This window comes from Ovis canadensis, chromosome 7, assembly GCF_042477335.2.
Source record: "Ovis canadensis isolate MfBH-ARS-UI-01 breed Bighorn chromosome 7, ARS-UI_OviCan_v2, whole genome shotgun sequence".
NCBI classification, from domain to species: Eukaryota; Metazoa; Chordata; class Mammalia; order Artiodactyla; family Bovidae; genus Ovis; species Ovis canadensis.
The window spans coordinates 100,543,379-100,565,666 of NC_091251.1; the positions used below are offsets into that span (position 1 = coordinate 100,543,379).

At 43.4% G+C, this 22,288-nt stretch overlaps 1 protein-coding gene across 1 annotated transcript in view; it reads left to right on the forward strand.

Moving 5' to 3' along the window:
* The window catches only part of LOC138444253 (neurexin-3), an 819,713-nt gene that overhangs the window by 770,239 nt on the left and 27,186 nt on the right, over positions 1-22,288 (forward strand). Inside the window, exon 13 of the mRNA XM_069597533.1 lies at positions 15,916-16,035. Coding sequence (XP_069453634.1) covers positions 15,916-16,035 — 120 coding nt within the window. The remainder of the gene's footprint in view (positions 1-15,915; positions 16,036-22,288) is intronic.

Below are 22,288 nucleotides of genomic sequence, written 5' to 3' on the forward strand. Positions count from 1 at the left end.
TATATATATATATATATATATATATATATATAGGCACCGTCTCTGGCCACATGAAGTGTGCAGCCACCATGGCCTCAAAATCAATGGGAAATAGGTTATCGAGTCCCGGGATGACCCGCCTCAACTCCAGCTGGGGTACCCTTGAATTCCCACAAAGCAAGTCCTGGTCCATGTAAATTCACTGAATAATCAAATACCCCAATATGCACATGTCCCTCCCCCAAAAGCATGATCCAGAGTCCACAGTTCTCATCCATACTGCTCCTGGGGACTTTTCTGCTGCCTCACACACCCACCCGCATTCTTACCCAGCCTGCGAATCAGTTCAGAGAAGCATTTCTGGTTCCCCTACCAGACTGCGTTCCTCCCACCTGCACTCCTGCTCCCCCCCTGCAGGAGCAGCTCTGGTCCATTCACCTGGTCCTACCTGCCCACTCATGCATTGAACATCATCCAGAAGGCTGTTAAATGTAAGACTGAAGGCTTGAGGCTCAGAGAAACTTGGATCTACTTACTAACAGTTTGCCCTTGGCCAGGATAACCTAGCATCCCTGTGTGTTAATTCCATCATCTATAAAGTGGGGTCAGAGTGCTTACTTCACAGTCCTTCCTTCTCACAATTAAGCCCAACACAAAGTGTAACAGTTAACTATCCTGTTATGGTATAAGTTAAGTATAAGAGAATTACATATTAAGCCCAACACGAAGTATAACGGTTATTTCTTGTTCCATCATCCCTACTGCTGTCCTGCAGCCCTTCACCCTGTTCATCCTATGCCATCTCTGGGACGAATTACCCTCTGGAATGGACAAGGACCCCATTTTAGTGCTCTACATTCTAAAAGACCCACTATTAGCAAAAGGAGTGTGGAAAGAAAGTGCTGTTTAGAGTCTTAGAAAATCTGAGCTTGCTTTTGGGTCAGAGAATAGTAGAGGGAGCTGTGAGGTTGTGTTCTGGCTCCAAGGGACCCATGCAGCATTGGAAGGTCATCTGAGTAGATAGTGTGATGAGCCATAAGCAATATGATTTTAACAGCCTCTGAAGTTGATCTCAAATGCTAATATGTTGTCTAATGAAGGTATTTGCTCGTGGGAAGGTTGAGGTATCTGAAGAAAGCACTGCTGTTGGAGTTACAGGGATAGAGGATTGAATCTGGTTTCTGCCACTTTCAGTCTAAATGATCTTATCCATGTCGCTTAAGCTCTCTGAGCCTCAATTGTTCCCCTGTAAAATAAGAGGAATTCAAAACTTCATACAGTATTAGACAGCTTTGCTCATGAGAGTTAAGTGGGATATAGAAAACCAGGTGCTTGCTCCATCCTGGTTTTGTCCTTAGTGCCTCAGTCCTGTCCCGTTCTTTGTGACCCCATAATCTGTAGCCTGCCAGGCTCCTCCGTCCATGGGATTTCCCAGGCACACATACTGGAGTGGGTTGCCATTTCCTTCTCCAGGGACTCTTCTTGACCCAGGGATCAAGCCCATGTCTCCTGCATTGACAGGCAGATTCTTCACCTCTGGGCCACCAGGAAAGTGCTTGGTCCATGCTAGTAGGTAGCCTGTAAACAGCAGATATTTCTGGTTCTACCTCCTTGTTTCTTCTTCAACCAGTAGTGGAGAGGGAAGAAGGGAAGTTGGAGAAGAGGAAGAGGGGAGAGGAGAGGAAGGGAGAGAAGAAACTTCTGTGAAAACTATCGCTTTGCTTGCAGATGTCAGGCTTCACGTTGATTTTGTGATATGATGGGGTTGCATTAAGGATGTCTCCCTTCATACAAGACTGTTCAAGTATCACTTTGCTGCGGGCTTCTATTTCAGGCTTGAATGTGGGCTTCCTAATCATATACATGGTAGCGAGAAAGATACTTAAACCATCAGTATAACTGGTAATATTCCCTTAGCATGTAGTACCCACTTGTCACTGTGAAATTTTACGCACAGTATCTTGATTCATGCTCAGAAAACCTTGAGGAGTTCCTGTTCCTGTTCTCTACTATACAGTAGACAAAAATAGAGTTCTAGGGAGTTTAAGGAATTGGTGTGGAGAGTTCCAAAGTGGCAATATTTGAATTAGATTCTGAGAGCGCACAGGGTTAAGCTATGATGAAATAACTGGTACAAGCCGGTGCGGTTGAAGTGCTATATTTGGTAGGAGACGTGAGGTTATGAAAATTTGTGCTGGGGCCAGATCCCCAAGGACTCTGGATGTTTTCATTGTACCTAGACATTTAGTGCCCTTTGGAGAGTTTTAAGTGGGAACTGTCATGAAGACATTTCTGTTGGAGAATAGTAGTTCTGACCACTGTGTGGTTGATACACAGGTATTGCTAGAGTTGTGCTCACACAGAGAGAACGAACTCAGGCAGTACACGGGACGTCGAACTGCCTGGCTGGGCTGTGGTTTGGGTGCAGAGGGTGTGGATAAAGAAAACTCCAAGATGACTACCAGCTTCATGGCCTGCAGAACTGGGTGGTCATGTCCTTAAGAGGTCATTTCTCTTTCCTGGAGGAAAGAGAGGGTTGGGAAAATAAAGTATGTCTAGGAGATAACCTGGGAAAAATGAAATAGGAAAACAAGAGTTGAGAAGTCAAGCTTGGCAAAAGACAATGTCTGGAGTTCCAGAATCTGAATTCTTAATGTTCTCCACAGATGCTTCTTATCAAGTGTGAGATGTGAGATCCACCGGCATAGATTACTTCCTAACAGCTCTGAAAAATCTGAAAAATGATAATACCGTTCTGTGCATGTAAATGGCATCCCCCTGGGTGAGATGTGCTTCCTGTTAGCCTAAATGAACTGAGGAGTATATTTTTGTAAAGTGGGAAGAAAACCCAGATAATTTCCAAACTGCATACTTCTAAACATTTTTATTTGTTCTTTGTTCTGGCAGCATTTTAGAGATTAAACATCTTAAGAGCTTTATTCTTTTCTGTCCAGAAGAGAGATTTGCTTCTGAGCAATTTGACAAACATTGAGATTCCTCTTAATCTGTTGCTTTCCCCTGTCATTTTCTCTGTGTGTCTCTCTTCTCCTGTTTTATTTTGCCTTCTGTTTTTTTTTTCTCTTCCTTTCTTCATCTTCTCTCCACCCAGAAATGAAAAGTGTTTCCATTGTATATAGTGATTTAGTAGTTATGTATTTTTTTCCCTTGAGGGCATGTGTAGAATATTTCACTGTTGGGATTCATCCTTGTTTGTGCTCAGTTGCTCAGTTGTGTCTGACTCTTTGCGACCCCTGGACTGCGGCACCCCAGGCTTCCCTGTCCTTCACTATCTCCCAGAGTTTGCTCATGTCCGTTGAGTCAGTGATGCTCTTCGAGCATTTGTCCATAGCCATCCTTAGTCCATCCCTTGGCTAATAGCGGCTGTACAGCATAGTCTTTAAGGGCAAATTGGAACCAGGTTGCCAGTTCAGATCCCAGCAATGATTACTTATGTGGCCCTAGAGAATTGAGAACATTTTTCTGCCTCGGTTTCCTCAAGTTCAAGTGTGGACATTGACAAGTCAGCTCTGCTCAGTTACACTGCAGTCAGAAATGCCTCCCCGTATCTTCTTGGTTCTGCCCATCGTGGTTCTGCTGCAGCTCAGCTGTGTGTCCTCTTCATTTCTGGCCCCGGGCTGAAGAAGTGGCCCTAATACGTGACATCGGAGATTGCAGCAAGGGGGAAAGAGAGCTGGATGTCACGTGATGGCTCTTAAACCTTCTAAGTGGCTTGAGACACTTCTGCTCACCTTTCTTCGGTTATGAAGCAAGCCACACAAAATGTCTGACTTAACGGGACAGGAAATGCAATCCTCCCAAGAGGACAGATTCATTTAGGAAAAGGTTGGTAGGAAGGGGCAGCAGATACTGTCAACAATACTATCAACCACAATAACTGTATGGGATTAATCTATTAGTTAGTGAAACACTTAGAATGGCGTCCAGTGACTAGTGTCTGGTAAGTAAATATATGTCTTATTTATTTTTAATAGAGTCTAATATGAGTATAAGAAGAAGAAATGTATTAATTCACCCTTCAACTTTGAAAATCCACTGTGCATGCCAAGGACAGAACTGCTGAGAGTTGAGAGCAATAGAGAAATGAAGGCCTTGGTCTCTGCCTTATATGAACTATATGTGCTGTGCTTAGTCATTCAGTCGTGTCCGACTCTTTGTGACCCCACGGACTGTAGCCCCGCAGGCTCCTCTGTCCATGGGACTCTCCAGGCAAGAATACAGGAGTGGGTTGCCATTCCCTCCGATAGGGGATCTGCCCAACCCAGGGATCAAACCCAGGTCTCCCTCATTGCAGGCAGATTCTTTACCGTCTGAGCCACCAGGGAAGCATATGAACTATATGGTCCTGTGTGAAAAATAAATATGAAGAGAAAAGGGTAGTTGATGACTCTGATTTCTCGATGGACTAAGATCCCCATCACCAGGGAACCCAGGGGAAACATCTATACTCAGCGCTGCCACACATTTGGTTTTTTGTTCAACTCTTCCAGCAGCCTGTGAACTGTTGGCTTACAGTAAGCATGTCTTTTTTATCTGTGTACCTCCAGAAACTTCCACAGTGCTGTTATAGCATGAAGCGAACCTCTCGATTAAACTGACCTTCCTTTATACAGTCTGGAGGTGGGGTGGCGGTTCTGGCCTCTTCATTAGGTACAGTTTCCTTTTCCAAATTGAGTCAGGAATTCAGAGTATATGGATAAAGCACTGAGCAGTCTGAGGTTAACTTCCATACTGTACCCACCCAAAGCATTGCACAGAGGTATGAAGACAGCACAAGGAAATGAGTCACCGTTGCCAGAGAAGCTTCTTTGCACGGCTTACCCAAGGCCTCGCTTTGCCACACAAGGAGCCTGTTGCATTTATATTACTTAAAGGAGACAAATGTATTTGAATGAAAATTCTTGATCTATTTGCGTTAATGCTCTGGTTTTAATGTTTTTCCTCTATGTGCTTGCCTTGCAAGTTTTATTTTGGTAAGGACCATAGAGAAATGATATTTCTGGTGAGATGGGGAGCTATAATGTCTCAGGTTTTCAAACTGACATGCACATTAAGTATGGAAAAGGATCCTCATCTTAGTGAACTAAGACCAGAATAGAGTGATGGTTCTGCTAATCCAGTCTCCTGGATCCCCCAGTTGCACAAACCAGATGTTAATGGGATAAGAGGGTCCACCCAGGTGACAGCATCGTTCTGTGTGACAACCACCTGTGTCCTCAGCGGGTGATCAGCTAATGTCGTCAATCTCATAAGCCAACAGACTTTGTAATTATCATCCCAAGAAAACAGGCTAGAAATGCCATTCCTTTCCTGCTCTTACCATAGATTTAGTACATTCTGTTTTGGGAAGGAGGTGCTGCAGACATGGGTGTTGATATGGAAATGCCATTTCACAGAACTCTTTGTTTGGGGGATTCCTTTTTTTGTTAAAGCCAGTGACTCTACCTTTATATTTAAAATAAAGGCTCCCACCTTGGATGTGGTAATTATTAAAAACATAGAGCCTGAAGGGACTTTGGGTATGGAGACCATATCTCTTAACTTTTGTCTTGAATAGACCTAAATTAATAAAAATGGTGGTTGAGCTTCCCTGGTGGTCCTATGGTGCCGACTCTGTGCTTCCAATGCAGGGGGCACAAGTTTGATCCCAGGCCAGAGAACTAAGGTCCCACATGCTGTGTGGCATGGCCAAATATATATATATACAGAAAATAAATAAGAATAGATCTTACATTAAAAAAAAAACAAAATGATGGTGATGTCACTTTCTCAAAAGCCCTCCACGGTCCTCATGGGTTCTCCCGGGTAAACAGCGCAGTGATTGTTCTTAGAGACCTGTGCTGCTTTCTCACCATCTCAAATGTCTAGTCACTGTTTGCTAATTCATGGCTGCAGGCCCCGAGCGTGCCCTCAGTGCCAATTGCAGACCACGGTCCCCAGTCCTCGGTGGACTTCATAGACTTCAGGCAGCCAGAGGTCAATAAGAAGAGCTCTCTCCGTGGAGTCAGAAGCCTGGATTCTTAATTTCCTGCCACGATATAAGAGCCTTGTGACCTCAGGAAAGTCGCTTAACCTCTGTGGATCTCAGAGAGATCCAGACAAGTGGTACAACCCATCTCACAGGGTGGTTGTGCCGTGTAAATGACTAGGGAGGAAGGGAGCACATGCCACCTGTTTCGTCACAGTCTGCATCCTCTTGGGAGCACAGAGGCTGAGACAAAGACATGGGTCAGGCGCTTTGCTTGGGAGAGATCCCATAGGTGGGAATGAAGGAGCAGAGAGGAGCGGGCAGAAGGCAGACCGACGTGAGCGTCCATGGTCAAGGATTCTGCCATCAGCCAGGTGCAAGTGGGGCAGCTGGGAGGTGCCGTGACATGCACCTCCGAGAGCCGTCTGTCCCCTGGATGGGAGGTCAGGACATTTGTCCTTCAGCTCCATCCCTGCCCCTGTGGGCCAGCCCCCACCCCATTTGTACCTCTTGTGTGCAGACAAGGAGAAGGCCCGGGAGCTGGCCCTGCTCGAGGTGGGAACTGTCAGACTGGGTGGGAGGCAGTGTGTCACAGTAACTGCTTGCTGCCCTCGTGGCTGAAATCTGAGCTTGGCTGAGTGGACGTGATGTGGGGTCTTGAAAGTGTCACCTGCTGGGGCACCAGCATATGGAGGCATGTTTACCCTTCACATGCATTTCCAAGATTAGCTTTTACTTTCTTTTGGCTTTATTAATAGGTCCTAAGCGCTGGGACTTGGAGAAGGAAATGGCAACCCACCCCAGTGTTCTTGCCTGGAGAATCCCAGGGATGGGGGAGCCTGGTGGGCTGCCGTCTCTGGGGTCGCACAGATTCGGGCACAACCGAAGCAACTTAGCAGCAGCAGCAGCAAGTGCTAGGACTAGGTCCTAGTCTTGGAAATTGAAAAAGTGAAGTGAAATCAGGTGCTGCTTTTCATTGACCCCCTCAGATTAGATTTTCTGTTTCAAATTAAGCAGCGTTCCCCATTTCCTCCGTGTTCTTTACCGGGACTCACCTGGACTCACCCCTCCTCATTCACCTGGACTGGGACGGTCTAGGGGCGTGCCCTGATGGAGCCATGAGAAGCGGAGATTTTGCAGGTGTTCTGACTGGGGGTTGAGTCCCATAGCTGTGTGACCTTGACCTTGCGGTGCTTTGCGCTGCCTGTTTGTTTGTAAAATTGGGTAAACTGTATCAGCCTCGTAATACAAACCTAAATAAGATCATGTGTGCAATGTACTTGGTACCTCCTTCATTCCCATCTGAATTTCCCAGAGGGATACATTTTCTTTTAGCTGGGGAAAAAAATATGTACATTTTGTATATATTTTTACTGTGCCTATATGAATACATTGGTAGTGTTTTGATTTATGTCTGTTGCCTGGTGTCTTTTAGCTTCAAATGTGTCTAATTCACTCAGCTGCCAAAAGGCAACGTTCAGGTATCTCTGCTCTCCTTCCTTTTCTTCCTCCATCTTCAACAAATTTACTCTGTCATTTACTTATTCTTCTGCTTCTGTGTATTCACTTCTTAATTCAATTACATGTATTTATTACTATACTGAGTATCTTCCTGGATTGGTCCAGTTCATTCTGTTGCTGAAATACTGCCTGTAACTCTTCACCTCCCCTCAGCCCATCTACTAATTTGTTATTTAATCTATTCAATTCTGTTTATTCACTTGCTGCTTGAGTTTTGTTGTTGTTCTTTTTTTTTTTCTATTATGTTGAGTACCTTCTTGGTATAAGACACTCTGCCTCATTTCTAGGGATTACCAACGTAGCATGTTCTTTCTTAAAGGGCATAAAAGTGGAGGCACTAAGAATTAAAAAAGAAAAAAAAAACTGTAATGCAAAGAAGAGTGTGATGATTGAAGGGCTGAACACTTCCAGCTGGAATGGCCGGAGAAGGCTGAGAAGTGATGGATGGAGGTAGACCAGTCATGAGTGTTTATCAAAGAAGCTTAGTGGAAGGTGTCTTATGGCTTTCTTAACCCCTGTTTCGACCATAATATCAATTATTAGTAATGAACGAGACCTTTCAGTTCATAATTGGACCGTTTAAAATTCTGTTTTTTTTCAATACAAAAGGGTCAGTTTACAAGGAGACGCTAGTTGGAAGTGTATTAGGAGGATGTTAGGGGAGCATGTTCTAGTGTGTATCCCGCTTAAAGTCTCTTTAGCTGAGTCTCTGTCAGCTTCCAAATCTGCGTCTTCGGTGCTTAACAGCAAGATCACATAGCGAGATCCTAAAGCATAACATTTGTTTAAAGCCTTTATTGAATTTGTTATAATATCGCTCCTGTTTTATGTTTGGATTTTGGGCTCTGAGGCATATGGGATGCGAGGGGTGCTCCCAGACCAGGGATCAAACCCGCCTCCCTTATACTGGAAGGCAGAGTCTTAATCCCTGGACCACCAGGGAAGTCCTGGAATAACATTTTAAATAATCAAAGGAAGACTAATTTGTATTAATTATATCCTGATGGTGGTAGGAAAAGTACTAGTGTATTTTAGAAAGCTCTTTTTTTAAAAAAACAAGAGTAGAGTCAGTATCTGCAAAAACGTCTGTCTATCCCTGCACAGATTGCCCTCATCTCTTGAAAAGTGGCTTCATGGAGAGAGATTATCATGAGAAATCCTAAGATTGTCCTCCACTCACTCCTCCTAAGCAGGGCTGTAAATTTATGACTTACAGGAGAGATTTGCCAGGAAATTGTGATTTGTGAAGTCCTTTGTTCCTTTATCTGCCCTGGATTCATTCCATTTCAAAGCCGTCTTGCTTTGCTCTCCTGGATGGGATGAACGTGTCCGTTTTACGCTGTGATCACCGTGTGTAAAGATCCTGTTGAATGAGTTGCCAGTGTTTGCTTTGTCGTGTTAGAGCCTCTCCTTGTTCCGTTCCTAAGGGTGGGCTGGAGTGTGTAACCAAAACCGTGCTGGGAAAAAAAAATTAAAAAGGAAGGAAGGGAGGGAGAGAGACAGGGGGACAGGGAAAGGGGAAGAAAGGAAGGAGGGAGGAAGAGAGGAGAGAAAGACAGAGCCAGAGACTGGAAAGAAATGCAACAGAAACTCAGCGACTTTGCGTCATTAGTAGCAGTGGTGGCTTAAGGTGCCAATTAGCACTGTGCTAAGACAATCACACAAGCAGTGAACTCTGAGCCACACTTCTCATCCCCAGGAGGCTGCCAGGAGATGGTACCAAGTGTGACTGATGTTAGGGAGAAAAGACGCAAATAGCAGAGGCAAGCTCCCATGGCTAATAGGATCAGTTGTGTCTTAACTCTTCCTGGAGTCTTTCTCTTCCATCCCCCAGGTTTTCAGCCCAAATCTGGGAGTCATCCCTGATTCTTCTCTTTTTTCCTGCTACTTCCAGTTCACCTCCCAAACTAATCTCCAAGTACTGTTGACCTCACTTCTAAAAGTATATCCAAACCTCACCATTTCTGTTTCTACCGGTGCCTCCCTGGTCCAAGGCATTTTCATTTTTTTGCCTTAAAGGCAAAGCTCTTTAGTACCCCTCCTTGTCTTGCTGTTGATCTCTGCTGGGCCGGTGCATCCATAGCATCTGCAGTGAGTTTTAAAACTTAAATTCAGTCTCGTTCCCTTGTTGAAAACTTCCCAAGGGAAGGAGAGGATTTAAAGCAACACTTAGAGCAGCATTCAGATTCTAGAGGGGCTTCCCTGGTGATTCAGACAGTGAAGAATCTGCCTGCAATGCAGGAGACTGGAGTTTTCATCCCTGGATCAGAAATACCCCCCTGGAGAAGGAAACGGTTACCCACTCCAGTGTTCTTGCCTGGAGAATCCCATGAATAGAAGAGCCTGGCCGGCTGCAGTCCATGGGGTTGAATAAAGTTGGGCACGATTGAGTGACTAACACATTCTAGAACTTTTAGGTTCTAGAGATTGTGGTCTGGATTCTGTCTATACTGCAGCCTTCTCTCCTGCGACACACTCGCCCTTGGGCGCAAGCTCCAGACATCATGGGCCTTTTTCTGTTCCCCCAACACGCCAGCCTCATTTTGGGCTTCTGCTCTGACTGTCCCCATCGTCTCATGCGCTTGCACGCTTGGCTCCTTCTCCAATGTACCATCTCACTAAATGGCTCTCCATCCAACCCGGGACAGGGCCTGAATAGAGTCGTCACCTCCGAGAAGACTTTCTGGAGCATTCTGCGCTGTAGCCAATCCTGTATTCCCACTCCCCACCCCAATCACTTCTCATCGTATTACCCTGTTCTGCTTCCTTCATAGGACTCAGCCCTGTATGAAGCTGTCCTGTGTTCTTTCATTTCAGTTTTACCCTTCATCATCTCCCACCCCAGAGTAGCCTGTGAGCTCTGTAAAGGGTGAGGGCCTGGCCTGTCTTGTTCATTTCCCCACCCTCCACACCTGGGATGGTGCCTGTGCCAGGCTGATGCTCCGTTGCCTATGTGCTAAGTCGGTTCAGTCGTGTCCGACTCTGTGTGACCCTGTAGACGGTAGGCCGCCAGGCTCCTCTGTCCCTGGGATTCTCCAGGCAGGAGCGCTGGAGTGGGTTTCCATGCCCTCCTCCAGGGGATCTTCCCCACCCAGGGATCGATCCCCTGTCTCTTACATCCACTGCATTGTCAGGCTGGTTCTTTACCACTAGTGCCACCTGGGAAACCCATGGCCATTTGTTAAGCATGGATAGACCCTCTGATGTGTGGTTGGGGGCCACTAGCAGGAGGCTCTGAGCAGCTGGAAAAGCAGAGCGGAGGGTGAGCACGGGAAAGGAATGGCAGCCAGAGACGGGCATGCTGCACGGGGGGGGTCTGACGGGGGGGGTGTATGCACGCGTGCGTGGATGCGCACACGCGTGTGCATGTGTGCTCAGTCGTGTCTGCCTCTTTGTGATCCCCAGGACTGTAGCCTGCCAGGCTACACTGTCCATGGAACTATTCAAGCCCCATAAAGATCAGTGGTGTCTTCAGTGGGTTTTGACTAGAGTCCAGCCTCCTGGAGTGACCCTGGGCTCATGCTGGATGACTTGGTGGCTTGTCCTTCTCGCGTACTCACGGGAAGACCTCCTAATACCAGGCTTCCAGAAGGCCTTCTTTGCTTTTCACGTCTGTTGCAGCAAGTACGGCAGTTCTTCTTGAGTCCTGAGGATTTGGGTGAGGATGAAATGATCTTTTTGAAATGTTTCACCAAACTGGCTCAAAAGTAAATGTGATTTAAGCTTTTTCCCCCCAAAATGAATTCTTTTGATTAAAAAAAATTTTTTTCAAAACAAAACACCTCTCACACTCTGTTGGGTTGTTAGCCAAAGAAAACAAGCAGAACCTGAAATTTGGCGGAGGGGGGGATGAATAAAATACTTGTTTTCCCTACTTGCCTGTCACCCTCCTTATTCTTCAGTTCCTCCCTTTTCTTCCTCACCCCTGCTTTTACTTGCTGAACCTCTCTTCTCTGGAGAGGAAGATTCATAAAATCTATGGTGCTACAGGCTTAGGAAAGTGTGTGTCATAGCTCAGCTGGTCCAACCAAAGGTGCCACTGGAAATAAGGTAAGTGTTTGGTCTTTAAATATATTTTGGTTTCGTTAAACCTAATAGAGTTCATTTTGTGTATCTGTCATGTCATTTAGGTGTATAACCACATGCATTTCACGCTGCCTTTCTAAAGGAGTGAATTTCATCTTTTTTTATTCGTTGTAAGAGTCCTGATTCATGCGAAGCAAGTTCCAAGAGAAATCAGGTTGTCATTCCTTTCCCTTCCTGCACAAATAGGAAGATGTTCAGTGACTGTGGTGCAGGTCTTACTTCCTCTGAGTCCCTGCCCTCCTACCCCCACAAAAAGTTCTTAAATGCTACCACCCACTTTCAGAAATAGCACTTTGTGGAACATGGAAGGAATTTCTACTCCCTGCATATGAGCAAAACCATCTGGTTTAGTTGGTTTGGACAGGTCTTACTTATATCGACAAATTATTGAAATACAAAATGTTTGGGTATTTTGTAGTTTTTCTGGTTATATTGCTCCTGGGGGGAATAACAAATTCATGTAATGTGAATGGTCTGTTAAAAAAACAAACACATACACACAACTAAATAGATTCAAAGTAATTAAAATCCACAGTCCACTTTGTGAAGAAGTGTGCCTTCAGTAATGCTCACATGTAGATTTTCCCCACATGCTTCCATTCCTGTCTTCCAACAGAAGGAACATTCTGCTAGTATCTGAGGGTCATCTGCTTTCAAGCTATCAGCAATGATTCCTCTCCCAAAGGGTACTTTTCTCCTAATTTTCACTCTTATTTTATTCTTCGCTCTGGCCTCCTTGAGGTTATTATAGGGTAGGTCGAGAAAACAGCCTAGTTTGTGTCCTTCATCCACAATTGTCATTCTCTGTCCCCTGCTCATCAGAGAATCTTCTGGGAGACCAGCCTTAACGACAAGAGAGGACGCCACCCGAGTTTGCAGTGAGTTTGTATTGAACGGGCGTTGGTGTGGTGTTACTCAGAGGATTCACGGAAAGCTCTCTCTTCTGCAATAACAAATGGCTTCAATGCTTCACTTCTGCGGACTGCTACAGCCCCACCATCTCCATCCTCAGTTCTGCATCTTTACTCCAGTCATAGGTGTCATTACCTGGAAAATTCAACTAAGGGTGTCAGACAACTAGTTCGTTTCCTGTATTTAGATAAAATGTTGGTGATCTCAGCAGTCTAAAGGGCATCAGAAGATTGCTTTGTGATCAATATTTATTACATAAACTATTTAAAAAAGGAGATGCATGTAATATGTACCCAATTGCAGATCACACTTCTCCAAATTGCTAAAAAGAAAAGGACAGTGCTGGAAAATCAATAGCTTTGATTTATATATGTGTGTGTGTGTGTGTGTGTATATATATATATTTATGTTCTCACCAGTTCCATTTTAAATCTCAGCTTAAACAATGATTTCTTCCTTATCTGGACCATCGTTTACTTAACAGTAAAGAGCTTTTTCCATTCGTTGATTTTCTGACACTTTGTGCTTGAAAATAGTTCCTCTATTCCTGAAATCTGTCCCTTGGTCTGTTTCGACTTTCAGCTGGTGTCTGCTTCTGGCTTCACTTGTCAATCCATTTTTATGCTTAGGCTACCGGTTAGGCGTGCTCTTCCCCTCTATTTGTGAACATTTCCAGCTGAGTTTAAACCTCATTTTCCTTCTAGTAGGACAAATTGCCCTTTTGGCTTGATTAAAGAGAAACGCCGTCGACTCTCCACTTTGGGAGGCCAAGCGTTTTCCAGAAGCCCACTGAGATTTCTCTTATTTATTGCTCGAAAAATAAATATCAAACAATACTTGTTTTTCTGCCATTTTAAGGAGATGAGTGTGAATTTTTTCCCCCACTCTTAGAGCAGTGAGGATTAGGGGAGTTGGAGATATCAAGTATAATTAAACTGTAGGGCATGGGAGGGTACAGGTCACCCCCCCCCAACATTTTTAGTCATAGTCCATCACATCCTAAAGTTTTAGAGTCAGAGTTTGAAGTTGGCCATGGTCAGTATTTCAAGGACTCCAGAAGTACTTCACGTTTAACATATCAGTGGCATTGAAGACATGTTGGGCTGAGGCAAATGTTCTACATCCCCGTGGCTGATATGGCACTAATGTGGCCATGTCCTAAAACTGACTATGGTTGTGTTAGCCTTTGTCCCTTTTATTGTGTCCCCAGTCCTAAAAATTAAGTGATGTGCAGAAATTGTCTCAAGAACAGATGTCACCTGTAAGAGCTCTTTAAATAGCCTGTATTTGTAGCAGTTCTGCCTCCACAGCCAATATTGTCCACATCTTTCATTACTTTATTCTTTCCTATTGAAGCATTTGCATGTAGAATGAAGAGGATAAAAACATTAAAAAAAAAAAAGGCAGATTTGTTTCTTCTGAGAACATCTGTTCTTGCTTCAAAAGTCCCCACGTGATGTGTGGGTCCCTCTCCTAAAGGCCCACAGAGTTTGCTGTTGTAAAGCAGAGGCGTATCACTCCCAGACCTGAACTTAATGAGACCATGAACAGTGCTACCTGGCCAGCTGAAGTGTAGGAAAAAGCCTGTTACAGTGTATACATTTTAGATGATATCAACGACAGGCATACTTAACGGAAGCTAAGACTGAGTGTTAAATTGTTTGTTGTAGAATTATTTTTTTTCTCAAGACTCACTGGTCTCATGGTATCATCATCAAATTCTGGGTATATGTGGTCCCTTCTAAGTTTCTTCACTGAATTCTCAGAATTTTTATAAATATGGATTGCCCTTGGAGTAGAGGTACATTCTGAAAAATATTAAACACAAATCACTGGCTGAAGACCTTGTGATTAAAAGAAACCTTTCCACTTTGAGAGCCTGTTTGCTTTTCAAGAAGGAAATTTCTCCAAACTGCAACTACTATCATAACTGTCAATAACCAGAACTTAATAGAAATGCTAATTACTCAACATTAAAGGGTCTAATTTAAAATTACCCATCCTAAAAGAGCTCTACTCAAGTGATACTCTGTTTTCTTTTCTCCCCCTAAACAACATAGAATATCTTCAGTCTTGGCGGTAGAGGAGTGGGAAGACTGGCTAGTGAAAATTATATAATGACTTTCAAAATTACTTAGATAAGAGTATACTGACCTTATTTTGATTGTTTCTAAAGAAATAAAGATCTAGGTAGACATCAGTTAATTCAATAAGCACTCATTAAAGCTCCTACTGTGTGCCTGGCCCTGTGCTCCTATATGCTGGAGCTGAGTGTGTGGTCTTCTGAAATATTATAAATGCCTACTAACCATAGATGCCAATCCGTGTATTGCCCAGTTAGATGTTTCATCTCTTATTTTTTTGCAAGGTATTTCCAGAAATAAGACTTTCCATATACTGAGACTAACATAGGAAGATTGAAGCAGCATCTTTCTGCAAGGGATCAGCTATGTATGTAGAGAGAGCAAACTTTTTCTAAAGAGTTCTGGTTCTACGCAATCTTCTTTGTCTTTTCAACTTATATCTGAATTCTGTAGTAAATGAAACATGATATTCTTCTCCCCTTCATCTGTTTTGATGCCTCAGTGTTTGTCTTGCCAACTCCTGCCCCTCAATACCATAATTTATCATAACACCCGATTCTTCCAAGGAGTCACTTAAATGCCATCTTGAGCATCTTGATTATGAATCTTCTGGGACAGTTTGGTTGGTTCCTTTATTTAGTGGCACATTTTACTGAATATTCTTTTGACCTAAACAGGTTCAGTTTTGCAATTTTGCATTATTTCATTTTTTAGGTCTTTGTATCTTTTTGGAAGATGATGAACAGTGAATAAGTCTGAGGCCCATTGTATTCCCTTCAGGAGCATTATTTATAATGCAGTTTAGACTGTGACATTATTATTATTGTAATGATTACCATTGTGATTCATATAGTCACTGAATTCTGGTAAGACCATGGGTTAATGAAAATGTCAAATTAAAAACATAGATTGCAGAGCTCTTTTCTCATCCAATTGGTGGATATTCTCTTAAAGCCAGACTGGTGTATTATGCCTGAGTGATCAAATGGTTCTAAAAGAATGTATAATGAATTTCTTGTTTCTTCAAGAAATTCACCTGAAGTCTAAGACTTTGGGAAACAGAATGACAGCTGACTACTATTTCCTATAAATATTGGATGGCCATTTAAAATGTCTTGTACCTACAGATAAAAGAGGATACTTATTTGTTATTATCCATTATGATTCAGTTGAAATTTTGCACTGGGGACTTCTGCAGAGTGTCCCCGAGACTCAGATGGGCTCTGGAAGGGGTTGACTGCTTGAGTGTTGCTGGGTCATATGCACCAGTGTGGCTTTGACAACTCTGATGCCATGAACACTACATTTAAGACTGATCCTAACTTTGGCACTTACCACTGCCCTTAGGCAAAGGACCAGAGACCCTGTATGCGGGGCAGAAGCTCAACGACAATGAATGGCACACCGTCCGTGTGGTGCGGAGAGGAAAAAGCCTTAAGTTAACCGTGGACGATGATGTAGCTGAGGGTGAGTAAGCTCTGGAGAACTTTGTCTCTCTCTTCTTCTCTCTCTCTTCTTGGCCATTCAGTGAGCAAAGGGGTTTTTGTTTTGAAAACCTTGTATTTTGCTAAACGGAAGTCACATGTCTTGTTCTCTATTGACAAGCTCAGGTAAGACCAAGAAGATCTGCCCCTATATTTTCAGAATCCCTTTTCACTGATCTGCATCGCCAAACGTCTCCACTACTGTGGTTACATATTGATGGGGCTCTCTCCTTAGGCATAGAGTGTGTGTCTGGAGAAAGGATATAGAGTTCTCGAGATCCTTCTATTATTCAGTTACTCAAAACCCACTTATCAGTCATCCCAAGTGCTAATTCCTTCCCTTCTGAGTGAGTCACTCTCTAGTAGAGGGAGATAGGTAAACCAGAAATTCAAAACTTTATAGGTACAAGTAAGTGTCAAAAGCAGTACATGACACTTAGAAGGTGCTAAATAATTATTCATTTATTTCATAATTTATTTAGTCATTATTAATTGACTGCCTACTGTGTCCCAAATCCTGCTTTAGACGGTGCTGGGAATGTGGTGGTGGGCAATTAGGCAAGTCCTGGGTCTGGTGGAATTTACATTCTAGGAGGGCAAGGAGTAAGTGAATGAATCTTTACATATATAAACGAACATTCAGAGCCTCACTCAAGCAGTAAGCATTTCTTGATAGCCTGGTACATGTCAGGAATATGCTAAGGATTGTAGAAGTTATAAAGGAAACACACAGGATTACCTGTTTCCTTCAACAATGAATCAATTTTGTGTATTAGATAAGACTTGGGAATTTGAAAATAAGTCAGGGAATATATAATGAGATTCCTATTTGGGTGAGCAAGATTGTAATTTTCAATCTGGAGAGAAAAGTATCAATTTGAGCTGGAGAAATCTGGAGTGGCTTATGAAGGTAGATCTTTGGGCAGAATTTGATGGATCATTTAGTAAGATATAGGGTAGAAGAGAGAAGGCATCTTTAATGCATCTTCAGTTCAGTTCAGTTCAGTTGCTCAGTCGTGTCCGACTCTTTGCGACCCCATGAATTGGAGCACGCCAGACCTCCCTGTCCATCACCAACTCCCGGAGTTTACCCAAACTCATGTCTATCGAGTCAGTGATGCCATCCAGCCGTCTCATCCTCTGTCGTCCCTTTCTCCTCCTGCCCTCAGTCCCTCCCAGCATCAGAGTCTTTTCCAATGAGTCAACTCTTCGCATGAGGTGGCCAAAGTATTGGAGTTTCAGCTTTAGCATCATTCCTTCCAATGAACACCCAGGACTGATCTCCTTTAGAATGGACTGGTTGGACCTCCTTGCATCTTACATGAGGCATTTTAAAATTTATACTCTCCAATATTGTAGAGCAGTGCATATCTTCTTGTCTATGTGGGAAAGGAAAATGTCAGGCAGGATGGGGTGTTATGTGGAGCGCTGTTGGTGTCAGGAGACCTGGGCCCTAATGCTGATTCTCTGCAGGATTTTGTGAAAATCACTTAACATTTCTGGGCCTGCGAGTTGAAATCAGGGGCCTAAGCCATATTTACAGTGTCTTCTATGAATATGACAGTCAAATTTGAGTCAGGATCCTTTGGTTTAATAGTCAGTCACTAAAATGCCTTATACCTTTGGGATAGAAATAATGCTAAACCCCCCTTTCCTTATTTCCTCATTTTGAAATTCTATTAAAACTTAAAACTTCTAAACTTGAAATGCTATTATTGCTAAGGCTGTTTACAGCATTAAGTCTCTGCAATGTTTGGTTCTGTAATTTAGTTTTATAATTATGAGCCTGAGCGTCTATGCTTATGGAGTTGGGCTTTGTAGTGAGCCAGGGGTGTATGTGTGTGTGTGTGTGTGTGTGTGTGTGTGTGTGTGTGTATGTATGTATGTGTAAGTCAGGAATGAGAGCCTGGATACAGGCAGAAGACCCACGTATATCTAGTGACCAGCTGGCATTAGATACTGGCTTAGCTGTTTTACACATATCAGCTCCTTTAATCTTCTAAAGTACACCATTGCCTTGCAAGTCGAGTGTTCTTGTTGTCATTTTATGTAAGGGGAGCATGAATTTAGAGGCAGGTGTAAGATTAAACTCTAAATTCATGTCTGTGTGATTTGACCCAATCAAACTGTCTGTTAGACTTCACAGTTTATCCTAATAAAATGATTTGTCTTACACCATAGGTACGATATAGTGGAATGGATTGAGATGAGGTGAGGAATACATTTCAGAAGGTAGACAGTAGTACTCACCTCCTTCCTTCCCTCAGGGAAGAGAAACAGAACTGGAGTAATAAGCCATTACCCTCCAATTGTACAGAGACGTAACTTAGTATTGGCGGGTGGAGTTACTGTTCCATATGCCTGAAGGGTAACTGAGCTTTATGTAATGAATATATCAAAGAGATGTAAAAATGATTGTAAGCTTTAGAACACATAGCCAACCTGAATTAATTATTCAGCAACTCCCCGTGAGCGAGTGCAGAATTGAGCCCTCAAAGGGAGCTGTGATACACCCCACGTCTCTCGCTGACTTCTCTGGGTTCAGCCCAGGAAAGCCAACAGAGCTCTTTGCAGCGTGTTTTGAATAAACAGCCACTAGATGGCGACCTCACCCCTCTCTCTGCAGACAGTGCGTTCCATTTATTTCCATGGGGAAATTACATGCCCTGAAATCTAAGAACTGCAGGACTGAGAATACAGTAATGTATATTGTCTCCCTCAGTCAGTATTCTCTTATAGAAATTTTAGAATAAAGGTAATTGTAAAGTGTGCTTTCTCTTAACCACTAATAATTAAACTGCAGGATTAAACCATGGATGCCCAAGTCATCAAGTAATTTGATATTAGAAATTAATGAGCCCCACCATACCCCCTACTTTGCTGCTGATGGGGAAAAAAAGGAGCCATGCAGATAAAGAAATTTGGGAGAAGAAAAGAGCTATTTTGCTTATGAGCTGCAGCCTTGGGTTGCTTCTTACAGTGATAAGGGGTTTGGGAATTTTAATTTTACCTCACAGAAGTCATAAAATCAGGCAATGAAACTAAAATACCACACGGTCTTCAGGTTATTAAGTAATGTCTTACTGACTTATTTAGTAATGCCTTTCATGCTGTTTAAGGTCCCCCAGGTTGTCAGATTTTCAGCTAGTTTGTAGAAATGGATGCAAAGAATAGGTCAGATTCATAAGAAATCAGAAGCTAGGAAAGAAATAGTCCTTAGCCTGGTGGTTCTAATTTACTGTAATATAATGTGTTCCTGGAGAAATACTAAGTTCAGTTGACAGTTAATCAGGATTGATCGATTGATTGGCTGAGCTGGATTTCTATTATTAAGAATAAATTAGGGACTTCCCTGGTGGTCCAGTGACGAAGACTCTATGCTCCTGATGCCGAGGGCCTGGGTTCGATCCCTAGTCAGGGAGCTAGATCCCACAGGGCCAAACTAAGATCTGCTGCTGCTGCTAAGTCGCTTCAGTCGTGTCCGACTCTGTGCAGCTCCAGAGATGGCAGCCCACCAGGCTCCCCTGTCCCTGGGATTCTCCAGGCAAGAGCACTGGAGTGGGTTGCCACTAAGATCTAGTGCAGCCAAATAAAAATAAATATTTTAAAAAATCTTTAAAAAATAATAACAGAATACATCACGTGAGTTATGCTCCTCAGCATGGGGAGCCAATGCTTCAGGAACTACCCACTCCACCTGGAGCTTCTTTCTGGTATAGAATTTCACCTTTTCTTTTCTTTTTAAATCTTACTCCTTTGGTCCACATTGGCTTTTTCCTTTCGTTCCTTCACCCTATATATAGCACAAACCACACCAAGCTGTAGAGCATCATTTTCCAAGAAAAATTTCTCATGTTAATAAAAAAATGTTGAGATCAGTTTGGATACAATAGGTTAAACAGTAGAATTCTTTATTGAAAGACCTGTTAGGAGCCTTTAATATGCTAATATCTCTTGCTCATCATCAAAAATTGCATACGAAATGTTTGCCCAACTTATTCGGTACCAGAACTTTTAAAAAATTTCTAAAGCATTTTACTTTACTAGCTTGTGAGATGAGTGCAAGAAAGCAAAGAAGAACTAAAGAGCCTCTTGATGAAAGTGAAAGAGGAGAGTGAAAAAGTTGACTTAAAACTCAACGTTCAGAAAACTAAGATCATGGCATCTGGTCCCATAACTTCATGGCAAATAGATGAGAAAACAGTGGAAACAGTGACAGACTTTTTTTTTGGGGGGGGGCCTCCAAAATCACTGCAGATGGTGATTGCAGCCATGAAATTAAAAGACGCTTATTCCTTAGAAGGAAAGTTATGACCAACCTAGACAGCACATTAAAAAGCAGAGACATTACTTTGCCAACAAAGGTCTGTCTAGTCAAGGCTATGGTTTTTCCAGTAGTCATATATGGATGTGAGAGTTGGGACTATAAAGAAAGTTGAGCACCGAAGAATTGATGCTTTTGAAGTGTGGTGTTGGAGAAGACTCTTGAGAGTCCCTTGGACTGCAAGGAGATCCAACCAGTCCATCCTAAGGAGATCAGTCCTGGTGTTCATTGGAAGGACTGATGCTGAAGCTGAAATTCCAATACTTTGGCCACCTGATGCAAAGAACTGACCCATTTGAAAAGACCCTGATGCTGGGAAAGATTGAAGGCAGGAGAAGAAGGGGACGGCAGAGGATGAGATGGTTGGTTGGCATCACTGACTCAGTGGACATGAGTTTGAGTAGACTCTGAGAGTTGGTGATGGACAGGGAAGATTGGCGTGCTGCAGTCCCTGGGGTCACAAAGAGTCAGACATGACTGAGCAACTGAACTGAACTGAAAGCATTTCACAGCATATACTCTTGAAAAATGTTGCTATAACATGGAGAAAAGGATGCGAGAGTGGTAGAGCTGGAGGATTGTGGGAAAAATGTGCCTTCTTTACTAAGCTTTATAAAGCCTTTGTTTTCTTAACTTCTCTCCCCCCATCTGTGGGCGTGGGTGGTCAAGCCTCCCCCATTATTTCTTTGCTGTCAGTGTTGGCCAACTCTTAAGGCTGACTCCAAAGCAGATGTCTCACATGCAGCCTCCTTCCCCAGATGTGAGGGGTGCTTGCTGTGCTCCAGCCCCTCCGCCAGTATGGGGCACACGGAAAGAGCCAAGGAGTGGTCCCTGCTTACAAAGAGCTTGTGTTCTGGTAAAAGAGAGAAAGCAATAAGTGAAGTCTCCAGGAAATTCTTAGCAGACGTCAGAGAAAAGGGAAGAAGGAAAGCTGCGTAATTAGTTCATAGCTACGGGACTGTGTTCTGTCCTATATACATACTGATACATTTCATCCTGATAATTTCATGCTGATTTCACAAGGAAATTGAGCCACAGGAAAGTTATGTAACCCAGGCAGTCAAGCCTCAGAGCTTACATGTTCATCCACTTGTGGAAGTTTGCAGGTTGAACTTGGCTAAAATTTTCAGTAGGTTTCTGCTCTCAACAAACTCCTGTATTCTGAGAGCTGGTCTGTTAACTGCTCTCTGGCCAGCGGTGAACTATGTCAGTGAGTGCGTGAACAGGAGCCAGGGATGCATGCCTATCCTGGGAAAGGTAAGGAATACATTCAGCTCAGTTCAGTTCAGCCGCTCAGTCGTGTCCGACTCCTTGCAACCCCATGGACCACAGCACGCCAAGCCTCCTTGTCCATCGCCAACTCCTGGAGCTTACCCAAACTCATGTCCATTGAGTTGGTGATGCCATCCAACCATCTCATCCATTGTCGTTCCCTTCTCCTGCCTTCAATTTTTCCCACTCTTTCCAATGAGTCAGTTCTTTGCATCAGGTAGCCAAAGTATTGGAGTTTCAGCTTCAGCATCAGTCCTTCCAATAAGTATTCAGGACTGATTTCCTTTAGGATGGACTGGTTGGATCTCCTTGCAGTCCAAGGGACTCTCAAGAGTCTTGTGAGTTAGATGGATGACGTTACAATTTTCGGCTGCTGCAAAGGAGTGTGAACTCATCGCAGCAACTTCTGTGTGGAAATTTCATCAGTTAAATTCCATCTACAACAGTTCTTGGACAGTGATGTAAGGAATGAGTCAAGTGTTTTCTCCAGAAACAGTGTATCTGTACAAGATAAGATATGGGCTTTGAGATGCATGATAGACGTCTGTGTTCAGTTCAGGTGGTCTACCATTTACCCACCTATATGACCTGTGATAAACTGCCCTCTATAAATGCTAAGCACAGTGTCCTCACCCCTGAA